At 38.3% G+C, this 13,451-nt stretch overlaps 1 protein-coding gene across 4 annotated transcripts; it reads right to left on the bottom strand.

Moving 5' to 3' along the window:
• Nucleotides 1-3,524: 3,524 nt before the first annotated feature.
• Nucleotides 3,525-10,865, bottom strand: LOC125263722 (beta-1,3-galactosyltransferase 1-like). Of its 4 annotated transcripts, XM_048182866.1 has the most exons (4): nt 10,714-10,865; nt 10,496-10,586; nt 5,125-5,202; nt 3,525-4,964 (listed from the first exon to the last, which is right to left on the bottom strand). In XM_048182866.1, exon 4 carries the CDS (start codon nt 4,943-4,945, stop codon nt 3,932-3,934), a length of 1,014 nt encoding a protein of 337 aa, XP_048038823.1. In that variant the 5' UTR covers nt 4,946-4,964; nt 5,125-5,202; nt 10,496-10,586; nt 10,714-10,865; the 3' UTR covers nt 3,525-3,931. The 4 variants fall into 4 exon arrangements, with proteins under 4 accessions (XP_048038823.1, XP_048038821.1, XP_048038820.1 ...); XM_048182864.1 differs by lacking the exon at nt 5,125-5,202 and having other exon boundaries at nt 10,714-10,864; XM_048182863.1 differs by lacking the exon at nt 5,125-5,202 and having other exon boundaries at nt 10,496-10,751.
• Nucleotides 10,866-13,451: the final 2,586 nt, after the last annotated feature.

The raw sequence follows: 13,451 nt of genomic DNA, 5'->3' as shown, positions 1-13,451 counted from the left end.
GTCTCACTGCCTGTGTCCACTTGTGTATCCTTAAACATTCGTTTTTTGGGGTCGACAGCTTATAAAAACTTATTTCTGGGTTTTTTAGCTTGTTAGCTGTACACCTTGTCACACAGCAGCTTTTAGGCATTGTTCTGTTTTTTGTAATGAGTCAGAAAAGACAAGGCGGCAGCCTGGAGACGGTTGGATTGTTTTTCCCCGGTGGTTTTCAGATTAATAAATAAATGCGCTCTGTCTCTATCATAGACAGTAAAAGAAATGGACACAGCGACCCCATTGGAACTCAATTGAGACAAGTGAAGCCCATTTTTAGCGATTTTTAGCACTTCCGTTTCTGACGCGCAGACTCAAACTAAGCTTGATGACGTCTGCAACCTGTCTGACAGATGTAAATCTTCTAGTAGCTGTGCGTGAAAACTGCCATCGTTAATCTTGCAGAGACAGCGAGCTTGAGCGGGGAGTTCTTTGGCGTGAGTAAGCAGGAGTAAGTATTCTGATTAATTATTTTGTATAGTATTTTAAAATGTAACGCCAGTACGCCATCTCTCTTGACATCTCCCCGATTGCCTGCGAGCTTCTCCTCCTGTCTGTACGGTAATTTCTCTACTGTGCGACAGAGAGTAGAGTGGTTATGACGCAATCGTTAGCCTATTTTTACAAAAACTGTATCTACGGGGCCATAATGTAACATAGAAGGTAATGGAGCCCTTTATACATTGTCGTGTATCTTTAGAAATAAATAATGGACAAATGGAGTCTTTAAACGCCTCAGATGTAAAGTTATTCACTGTCAAAGTGACGCCAAAATGAATGGGAGTCAATGGGGATGCTAACGCAAGTGAAGTTCTGCTACAAGATGGCGGCACCCGGCCGACTTCAACTTCCGGTCGACTTCCTTGGGCACTGGTCTCTATGCTTGATCTGTTCTGTTCCGATCTACGTCTCCTGCCAATGACGTTTTCGCGGGGGCGTGCCCCCGTTTCTTGACTCCACCCCCACGTGAAACCAGTGCCATAAAGAGAACCGCGCAGAAAAGTGCAGCGCAAAAGAAAACCGGTATCGTGAGCACACGCTTGACTGAAACGCAAAATAAAATGAGTGTTGCAAATGATTTAGTAGGTTTGAGCATGAAAAATATGTGGCAAAGATAAAATAGGATTACAGCTGTCATTGAATTTTGTAATTGATTATATTTTTATTTTTGCACTACTTTATTTTATTTTGCAATTTATTATTTTTGTTTGCAAAACTTATTTTTTTCTGCTCAATACTTTATTTTTCCTTTGCAATTCTTTATTTTTGTTTGCAAAACATTTTTTTATTGCTCAATTCTTTTTTGTGTTTTGCAAAACTTTATTTTTGTGCAAAACTTTAAGGCATTAATTTGACTCCATACGTGTGCAGTTTATTTAAAACGTGAACAGATACAAAATAAACAGAACTAAGCAATGACCTGAGCAAACCTGAAACTCGGCTTGAGCATGAACAAGAAAACAAACTAAACAGCAGTTACCCAAAACAAAGCTAGACATAAGACAATGGTAACATGAGAGCTATATATACACAAGAACTAAGGAGATAAGAAAAAACTGAACAGTAACAATGAACCAATCAAAACGTGACACATAAGACAATAGGAACCAATCGGAATATGACATGACAGGATCACAAAACGGGATAAGGGAATCACATAACAAACAGTAACCATGATTATGAAAACTACAAAATAAAAGACAGAAAAACATAAACGTAAACGTAAACCAAAACCCAAAACCAAACATGATGCATACAAACCTGAAACACGGTGGAAAATTAAATCAGACTGATCAGAATCAAACAGTCCAGATAGCAAACATTTAGTTTCTTCATCAATTAAATGATGGCCATGAAGTACTTTAAGTAGTTTAAAACATCTTGAAGGTCTTTTTTTTTTTAAAAGGTTTAATTATTTAGTAAAAATATTTCAGAGTCAGCTACTTTTCTAGGTGGATGAATGTCTGGTTATATAAATCCTGTGGGAGTTTCCATGTAGGTTTATATGACCCATGAGTTGAAGGAAATTCAAATTAGCACAGGCTATTCAGACAGCGATTGTTCAGAAAAAGATTTGATCATGTAAGTTAATACTTCATATTTAAAGTTACCATGAAATCGAAACTGACAATTCTCATTTTTGATGGAATATTGCAGAGTTTATAATTATGGGTTTCGCGTTTCATGACACCTGCAGTTCCACTAATGCTCATAAATCTGTATTTTTTTAAACAGTAAAAACTCTTTTCATGTAGACGCAATGTTATATTGTGTCATGTTTATCAAAATAAAACTAATAAAAAACATAGACCCCACATTAATGATATTTAAATAGTATAGGCTTATGTTGTACTTTATTCTTGTGCAAACAGATGCTGTATTAAGCAGTACATGAAGTATTAAAGGGTTAGTTCACCCAAAAATGAAAATAATGACATTAATTACTCACCCTCATGTCATTCTACAGCCATAAGACCTTCGTTTATCTTCGGAACACAAATTAAGATATTGTTGATGAAATCCGATGGCTCAGTGCGGCCTCTATTGAGAGCAAAGCCATTCAAACTCTCAAGGTCCATAAAGGTACTAAAAACATTAAAACAGTTCATGTGAGTTCAGTGGTTCTATTTTAATATAGCGATAAGAATACTTTTTGTGCGCCAAAAAAATAAATAAATTACGAATTATCAACAATATCTATATGGGCCGATTTCAAAACACTGCTTCATGAAGCTTATGAGCTTTATGAATCTTTTGTTTCATTTAGTGATTCGGACGCTCCGATTCATTGATTCGATTCGTAAAGCTCCGAAGTGGTGTTTTGAAATCGGCCCATATAGATATTGTTAAAAGAAAAGTTATTTTGTTTTTTTGGCGCACAAAAGTATTTTTGGCGCTTTATAATATTAACAACTGAACTCACATGAAAGTATGCAGCGCCGATCAAAATCTGGAAAAAAAATTCTAACCAGAAAGCATTGGTTCATTCAGGCGGCAGCCGATATTTGCAGCGCCGCATGAAGTCAAACAAGCCTACTATCTCATCCCTGATGACGTGTTTACTGCCGTGAGGGCAGGACAACCTCTCACTCACATGAGACTGACTAACAGCAAACCACAATCATTCAATCAATTCCAAACAATTAGACAAAATCAAGTCGGGCTCTACATTTGTTCTTGTTCGACAAACATTTGATCTTGTTCGACAAGCTGTTTCACTCGGATATTCGTCACAGTTGGAAGAAAAGATTATCGCAACTTCCGACATTGATAGTGATTTAGTTTAATCTTTTTAACATTTATTCTAATGCTTTCAATTGCGAGATAGACCTCCGTTGTAAAGTGCATTACTGTAAAATATAGTTTACAAGAAATCGTTTTTTTGTTTGTTTTTACAAATGAAGAATGAGTCTAGAATACTGAAAAAATGTTTTACAGTTTTCAGTTAATGCTGATTTAAATAAAATTACATCATTTTTTTACTTAAGTAAAAATTATTGTATTACAGGATTGAAAATCTACTAACATTACCATTGAGAATAATGGGAATTACAAACAAACAAAAAACTCAAATGTTAAACAGACATATTAAGAGTAATTTCTTCTTTATTTTTCTCTGTCAAGCATGACATAGGTGAGGTTGAAAATACACATTTATTTGCAGGAAATCCTTTTACATGTTTTTATATGTAATACTTGTGTCATTGTTCCTGAGCAGGATATGTTCATGATGCAAATGGTTTCACTTGAAACAAATGAAATGCTTACACACACACACACACACACACACACACACACACACACACACACAAAAGGAATGATTTAATTTTGTAAACTGATGTAAAGTGAACCCGTACACCAAGTTAACAAGTCTTTTATTGGTTGGGATGTTTCCACCTCAGCATGGTTGGCTGGATGAATGAATATCTAACCAATAAGAAGTCATCTGATTTGTGTTTGCCGTAAGTACTGCTATCAGTCCAGAATAGTAACAACGATTGTACTGCGGTGGATTCACCACAAACTGTTCCATATTTGGTGGTTTGATAGGGACGATACCCAGACGCTCCAAACACATTCCAAGATATGCATCCTCAATATATATGGGCTTAATATGCTTTGATTCCTGTAGGAGCTTTTGTGGGAGGTCCATTGAAATAATGTAACACATGCCCAGAGGATATGGAGGATATGTATTTTTGGAGTACACGTCATATGGCAGGAAAAACTTGTTGGACGGGTCTCGTATGACAGGGCTTTCGTACCACACTAACCCAGTCATATAGTTGCCTTGTATTGTGTTCAGACTCACAAGCATATTTATTAGGTTGTTCATGTTGAGCAGCACGTCTCCGTCCACTTTCATCGCGTAGGTTGCCTGTTGACACTTTTTGCTGAGCCATTCCATCATCACCATGGTTTTAATGGTCAGATTCCTGTAGGAATCCTGAAAGTTGCTCTGCAGAAGGTCTTTGTATTGTTGGCTCTCATTCTGGAGTCGCTTCTGCAGCATTTCTTCATCGTTTCCACTGTGTAAGCCCACAAGAAACAGAACCAGCACCACTTTGTCACCAAAAACCTTTTGCTTACCCCACGTTTTCCTGATGCCATTGCGTGCGTCAACATCCCAAGGGGGCACGGGGACAATAACCACCAAATAGGGCTTTTGTTGTTCACATATCTCTGGCTGATCAATGATGAATTTGTATTTTCTGGGGTAAGCAACATAGTACATCCCTGGTTCTTCCTGAAAAAGTTCCTCAGTTGGTTCTTCTGTGTTTGGACTTTTCGCAACAGAGTACATTTTTGTTTCTTTTAACACTTGTAACCAGTTTGGGCTACAAGTGAGATAGATCAGTAAAGAAACTCCAGAAACCAGGAGACAAACCAGTAAAGACTTCTTACAGGACATCTGAGTGAACGAGGCACAGCTGAAAGAGCACAAAAAGAGACTGGGTCATATTTTAAAATGAAAAAGTATTTGTTGCAAATATCATTATAATTCATGCATACCATTGCATTTTAGGGAAGTGCCACATGATATTTTACATCCTGAACTAATCTTGCCTTGTCATAAAAATTTCAAATTACCTGATATTTTAAGAAACTAAGTGACCTCGACACATAGTCATGAGGGTCTGCAGGTGTCACACCCCCAAACTTTATCTTCTGAAGGCAGACATAAGACTGCAAGGTGTTAAGCAGTAAACTTACTCCTGCATGTGAGATGATGGCTGAAATTCAATGCCTCTCATTAAAAACTCAAGGTTTCGAGTATGACGACATAGACCTTATTCACAGCAGAGCCATCTTTGATTTTTAAAGGGAATGAAAGCGAGGATGTGAAGGATAGACATACATCTCTTCAGTGGGTTGTACTGTTAATGTGTTTTTGGATTGTTCTGAAGACGAAACACTCCAAAAATATATTTCCAAGAAATTTCAGTAGAGAAAAAACTCCAGACAATGTGAGCTGTGGAAAATTATAAGTGATCTAGGACATTTATACAGCTTTACACAGGGGATAGATACCATTGAAAACACACTAAGTCTATCTCTCAACGCCTCGCCTTCATACCTGTCATGGTGCTGCTCCAAATAAGATCTATAGGGTGAATACAGGTAAAGTGAGACATTTTCTCATACAGGGTTATTCCGTGTCAAATCAAACAAATTTTGGAAACTTCCCCATCTCTTTGTTGCTTTATGTTGAAGAAAGTGAAATGTGTGACACACACACAAGCATGCAAATTTCATGCAAATTTGAACACCTATAACCTTTACTGTCAAAGTGGGACATTTAGTACTTTTAAATATTAGTTGTAGTCCAGGTGATGTAATTTTTTTTTCTTTCATTTTTTCATAAAAGCATGAAATTTGGTAAACTTGTACAGTTTGGGGCCCTGAACATTTTCAGAAATGAAGCCATCACAAAAACACCTCATGGTCACCATGGCGAGCATTTTACTTTCCGCCATAACCAAATTATGTATTTTGCATCATATCTTCAAGGATTACAATGATACCATTTAAAACATCATAAACTTTTTAGGTGAATAGTTAATGGTGAATTCAGTGATGCGAGAAGGAAATCAGTTTCTGAGAACCTAGACAAGACCTCACCATTTGACTGAAAACTGGCTAGATCGCAAAATGATCATGACAGAAGTGAACATTTGGCCTTTACTTAAAGACTTTAGATTCAAACATCAATGTTTGACCGATGTTTTACAATAAAAAAATGTCACAGTAACAGTAATTTATTAATTTGTGTTAGGAGTTCACATCATTCATGCTGAATCAAACTGGTTTTTACCATTTCACATAAAAGAAAACACATACCTATTCAGTTGCACCTGCTGCTTCCATTTATTTACGATCACAAGAATGCACAAAACAATTCCAAACAATTCTGTGGAAGTGTTGACCACAATGGTCTCCGGTCGCTTGGGTCCACCCAGACTGAGATAGCATATTTGGTGCCACCTCAAGTGTTTGTCCCCAACAACATCTTCCTTGGTACACTGCTCTTTTGAGGTGCTTGCACCAGTGCATCCTTATGCCTGGCTCACACTACAGGAGTTTTTAAATCCTAACCGAATATGAAATCTGGTTGCAGCACACACATAAGGAGAATCTTCACAGATTTTATTCTCACAAATCTCAAACATGCACACACTACAAGATTTGAAATTTGTAGCGCAGCACACACTACAGGATATTATTAAGGTTATCATACCCAGAAGAGCACCTCATGTGATTTCATTGGGAAGTGGAAGTAAACATATTTGTCGCTGACATAAACAGGTATGTTTACATTTGCCAGCACCTTTCTACACTCACCCGGTATGTTCAAAACCAAAGCGATTTCTCCTTAGCTTGTCTCTTTGTCCGTACGGTTGTGTCATGTTTTTGAAGACGTGTTATTCAAGGAGTTGTGTTGTTGCAACACTTCAATGCGCCGTTCCGCCATCTCCACTGTCCAACGGACCCATACAGCAGCTGGTTTTGTGGCCGCAATTTCAAAAGCACTCTCATTCACTTCTCTCATTGGCTGTTGTTAAAGAACTGACGTAATCTTCCCGATTTAAAATCCTAAATATCAAACGTGTTTGATATGATCAGGGCGGCCCCGATTTGTGTGAGAGCAGATCGGGAGGTGCAAGATTCAATCTGTGAACGCCTCACATTACCAGATAATCTGCGCCAAACATCGGAGCCGATTGAGGTCCTCGACAAGATTTTTTCGCTGATTCTCAGGAGGGGAAAATCGGGCATAAATCAGGCATAATTCGGACTAAAACCCCATTGAAGGCCTCTGTTGTCATGTCATCTGCAGTCCAGGTATCTCCTGCTGTCTTCTTGCCCGTGGTTGCAAATGTAGATGCTGTGTCACAGCCAGTGAGGGCATGGAACACAGGAAGAGCCTTGGATTTGTCAGGACTTGGCAGTCTCATGGGCAGGTATGTAGTTCTTGCCAGTACCGAATGCCACCCACATCTCCTCAGTGTCCAGCTCTGACACATATGTAATGGCTAGGACCATGACATCTGTGTCCACAGTGCACAGGGTGATCATTTTAAATCTTTTGCTTGTTGAATCTGCCACATAGAGTAGCATTCTTGTATCTGCCTCTTCATGCATGCAAGAGGCAATCTGATTTGATTCTTGTGCAGGCCAGTGTGCCATAACAGAAACTGAGGACTTTCTTGGGTAACACTTTATTTTACAGTGTCATTGTTACATATGTTACATGAAGTTACTCCAGTAATAACTATAAATTATGCATAATTACCCTAAACCAAATCAAACCCTAATCCTAACCCTATGGTAAGTAAATGTAGTTACTAAATATTACTCAGTGCTTAAATGTATAATTGCAGTGTAACAAATAAAGCGAAACACTTTCTTGCAGTCTCAAGGTACACCAGTTGTCAATGGTGATTAGCAGGTAGTCTTGTTCTGGTTGTAGGCCCATGTCATCAGGATATGGAGATTACTGGCAGTTATAAATCCAAGGCCCTTCCTGTGTTCTGTGCCTTCACTGGCTGTGACACAGTATCTGCATTTGCAACCAGGGGCACGAAGATAGCATGGGATACCTGGAATCGAGATTACATGACAACAGAGGCCAAATCCCCCCAACTAATGCTGAGTTCAGACTGCACGATTTTCAAAGCAGTCGGGTCACTGTTCTTTTCACACTGCATGACTATCTTGGCCAGCATTCAGTCGCTGCTGTGTTCAAACTGCACGATGGATCGGTGACAGAAGGTTTCACACTGCATGACTTTACAATAGGAAGAATCGCCGACAACTCTGTCTGGCATGCAAACTACGTTTCACAACCAAACACACGCGAGATGTGACAAGGAAACAACGCGACATCACGCGTTCAAGACCGGAGTTCTCACGTGAGACTGGCCCTGCGTCTCAATCAGCTCCCTAGCTCCCTAGGTCGTGAATCAGTATATAATGAAAGTGAATGTGGCTGATACCCTGATCAGTGCCCTGACTATAACAAGGGAGCTGATTGAGACACACGGTGGGATTATTATTAAAAATAGTAGCCCGCAAGAAGCTTGAAATACAAATTGCCTGTGCGCTGATTTGCAGCGAAAACAACATAAAGAAAAGAAGAATATGGAGGAGGAAATGTTTGGGGAGACGTGAAGAACAAGGATTGTGTGTTCTGCAATGACAGTTGGAGCTAAATACATAATTTTTCAATGTGCTGCTGTTGCGGATGGTCAAGCAAATGTTTGTGCTTTGTTTCTGTTTGATAGAATTGTAATGTTTATGTGTACGAAGCCATGCTTGCTTATGTTGTGGTCTATAACTCCTCCCCGATCCCCGCTGCTCTGTATCTTGCTCTCTCATTGGCTGTCGGTCATCGCCGATGTAGTTTTCAGTCAGAACACTTTTCACACAGCAGGATTTTGAATCGCCGACAGGTCCAGATATTTAGCATGCCAAATATCTCACGGGCGTCGGCGACTCGTCGGCGATTCTCTCAGATCGCGTCTTTGCTCATTCACACTGCGTGATTGTCACTCACGTGAACGAGCAGCGATTTGCCTGTGATTTCGGGCATTTGTCTGCGATTTCTCAAAACCTGTCGGCGAGCCAAAATCGGGGCTAAAATTGTGCAGTCTGAACTCGGTTTAAGGATGTACTGGTGGCAACAGACTGGGGTTGGTTGGACCCAAGCATTTGGAGACCATTGTGGTCAACTCTTCCACAACCAAGCCAGACCATCCTTGAAATCTTAAGCTGTGGCTGCAAGAAAGGCTGGCGGTCGACACTGCAAGCTAAGGTTAAGCTTCCTTAAACTTAACAACTCTGTGTCAGTGTGGAAGAAGACTGAAGAATAGGTTCAACAACAACAACAAAACAAACAGATGTTTTGAAGTAAATCTTTGTGTATGACATTCTTAAGGTCATACTGAATATTCTACTCTTTACAGTCACTGTATTGTCAGGGTTTATTAACAAACAGGATTAAGCTTTTGAAACTCTACACAACATGCATTCAACACACATGATATTATAAAGTCTAGCGTAGGTTCTCAGATACTGTGATTTCCTTCTCACATCATTGAATTCACCATTAACTATTCACCTGAACAGTTTATGATGTTTTATATGGTATCATTGTAATCCTTGACCAACATAGGGGTATACATCACCTTTTCTGTGTTATAATATTTGATTCAGAACATATGATACAAAATACATAATTTAGTTATGGCAGAAAGTAAAATGGTCGCCATGTTTTTGTGATGGCTCTTTTTTTGAAAATGTTCAGGGCCCCAAACTGTTCAAGTCTACCAAATTTCATGCTTTTGTGAAAAAGTGAACATTTCACCCCAAACTTTGCACATATCATTTGGACTGTTCATATATTGATATTTTACAAATAAACAACGTATTTAGAAGAACAAATGCATAACACAAAAAAGTCAATTCTTACTCAAATATATTATATATATATATATTATATTATATATTATAATATAATATAATAATATAATATTATATTATATTATATCTTTTTAGACTGATTTAACATCTTCCCTAATTGCTGTCTTATTTCCTGGATTCTTAAATGGGTTATTATTAGCAGTAGTAGGCTAGTAGTAGTATGAACGGGTCAATACAATAAGCAAACAAGACATTTTAAGAGCAAATTACACATTACTCATGGAATTAACCATGTAAACTAACTTAGAATTAAGACTTTTTCTTATTTTGACCAAAATTCTGACTTAGGCTAGTACATGTCCGCAAAATCCGCCATTTTCCCATAAATTCTCACATTTTTTAGTTCATTATTAGTTCAAAGCGCTGCTAAAGCCCGCTACTAAAGCTAGACCACATGTTTCTTCATTACTAATGCACACTGTAAAGTACGACAAAGTGCATATGAATCAAACTCTCGAAATGAGGAAAATAAACTTACCTGCTTACATCAGCTGCGGTGGCGGCAGTAACACCTGGGGAACAGCTCTGAATCACGTAGCTATGATACCTGAGGGATGCGTTTCACTCCCCTAACGTTTCGACAACACAATAGCACATTAACATAAACATCCAATAAAGTATACCAATCGATTTTTATGCCAGCATACAGGAGCCTCTATCTGTTTAAACCCACACAACAGGTGTCTGTCTCCTCACCCTATAGCCACACCCGCGATCGAATATCTCTTCCACCTCAGTCTCCTTTTCATTTGTCAAGGTGGGACTCCTGGCTAGTTCTTTTAAATACGTCATTTAAGTGTAAATATGAATCTCTTTAAATTAATATGGGATAGGCTATACTTCGATCACTTTATGCCTTTAAAAAATCGCCTGATTTCTATTAACTAAATTTTACTTTTTTTTTTCTTGACAGCTTGACAGTAGGATAGCCTATCACTTCTTTTTTTTTTTTAAGATAAAAAAAAACTGTAGTATTATATTTGAAATTATATTTGAGCATCAAATTATGTTCATCATTATTAGCGCAATCTTAACAGAATAATCAGAGTTGTCAGTAAATATTTATTTTCATTATCAACAACCACTTAAACAGATTAGATAAAGTCCTGTTTGTTTAGCAGAGCTTTGCTGCCTTCTAGAGGCTATAGAGCAATAGCTGATAGAAAACCCATGTCAAGTTCCTGTTCTGACTCTAAAGGTAGTATGTTGTTCCTCTGTGTGTGTGTGTGTGTGTGTGTGTGTGTGTGTGTGTGTGTATACAGGTTTATATTACATTGTGGCCAAATGGTCCCCATAAGGATAGTTGAAATCACCTATTGTGGGGACCAGTCAGCAGTCCCCATGGGGGAAATGGATTAATAAATGATGTTTTTTGAAAATGTAAAGATGCCAAAAGTTTTATGTGATGGGTATGTTTAGGGGTAGGGTTAGGGGATAGAATATACAGTTTGTACAGCAACCATTACATCTATGGAGAGTCCCTACAAGGATAGTGGACCAGACATGCGAGTGTTTACAGGTTTAATTAACTATACTAATTCAGATGAGTACATTTTCCCTGACTATTATTTCATCTATCAGGCTTAACCAGGTTGAAGGGTTAGTTCACCCAAAAATGACAATTCATTAATTACTCACCTTAAAGCTACTGTCCGCAACTTTTTTTTGTGTTCAAAATTTACAAAAATTATATAATGAGAATGTACAACATGAATCCATTTTCCAAACCGTGTTTTTGTCTTACCCTGAATCATTATGGTACACTTATAATAAGTGTTTATATTCGGACTATTTCAGACCGGACTGGTAGGACCCACCGCAGAGTATCACAACTCGCCATAGACATACACGGAGAAAAGTAGCTCCGGCTACAATGTTCTTCTGCAAGACGCTTGCAGTTCTGTTTATTAACTGCTAGAGGGCCAAAAATCGCGACTGCAGCTTTAATGTCGTTTCAAACCCGTAACTTTTGTTCATCTTCGGAAAAACAAATGAAAATCATTTTAATGTCCCTCCATTGACAGTTTACGCAACTACCACTTTCAAGCCCCAGAAAGGTAGTAAAGACATCATTAATGTGACTATATATATATATATAAAAGTTTTCTATCATTAACCGTCCTAATAAATTGCTGCCTTACACTTCTAAAAGTTCTAAACACAACTTGACCTGATTCTACAGTTTTTATTGTGTGAATTTAAGAATAGTCTCGATCTCTATTAATTAACTTTTCTACTTACCGAGTGGAAAATCGCAATGGACCTTGGGATCGCGATCGCGCCATACGATGACGTCAGCGTTATTAATTTTGAGGATTTTTAATAAATAAATAAACAAGACATTGATTAATCGAACAAAAGCATACATATTTATTTATCAATACCAGAGTCCGATAAAAATACATTATCCTGTGACCAGAAAACGCTTAAACTTCTTACTACACGCACCGTGGAGCGTTGTTAAACTCACCTCTGAATGGTGTTTTACCTGCAGTTGAGCGTTGTTTTGGTTAAACTCACCTCTGAATGATGCTTTACCTGCAATGGGGCGTTGTTAAACTCACCGCTGAATACTGTCGCACACACGATGACCGTTGTTAAACTCACCGTTGTTCATTTTCTGTGAACGCTCCCCCTTTTTCTCAGAGGGCACATTAATATCAGACTGCGAGGGATTTCTTAACATTAAAAACCAGTTGGGTGGCCAGATAAAGATGATATGGGGGCCGCCATTTGACCACACTCGGCATTTATTGTAGCCTTCCTATCTATTCTTATTTATTGTAGTCTCGATCCATCCACAGCAGACAACGGGCTGCGGTGTGTTTACCCAAGACGTCAAATTTCAACGCCGCAGGCTCCGGTTCAGAGTTCCATTGAAGTCTATCGGACTGCCCTGCTCGTTCAAAAATGACGCCAAGGGGGTACCCAGTGCGTTAATATGTGACGCCAAGGGGTCCTGACCAAGCGTCCATATGTGACGAGTTGGGAGTGAGAACGTGTTGCTCCAGTGCATTAACCTTAATCTCAAAGTGACGCGAGTGCTTTGTTTGCACAAAAAACATAATTTACCACATTTACACAATATTAATCTCCAATGCACATTCATGAAAACATCACGACGCATACGTGTTGTGTTGATGCAAAAGCAGACGTTGCGTGAATGAAGTGGTAAATTATGTTATTTGCACATAAAATGGAGGTTAAACCACTGGAGTCACATGGATTACTTTAATGAAGTCTTTACAGGTCTTGCTGTTTTTATTTATTTTTATTTTATTTCATTTATATTCTAGAAGAAGAAATTGGCATGTTTACATTTCGAACATATATATTTTTATGCACTTAAAAAAAAGTCCTGAATGAAATAGTGTTTATTTACATAAGATGTTGTAAAGACAGCGTTGTTTTACATTTCAAATTCATAGGGACAG

This window comes from Megalobrama amblycephala, linkage group LG2 (assembly GCF_018812025.1).
Source record: "Megalobrama amblycephala isolate DHTTF-2021 linkage group LG2, ASM1881202v1, whole genome shotgun sequence".
Lineage (NCBI taxonomy): Eukaryota > Metazoa > Chordata > Actinopteri > Cypriniformes > Xenocyprididae > Megalobrama > Megalobrama amblycephala.
This window is presented reverse-complemented; position numbering and strand designations above follow the sequence as displayed.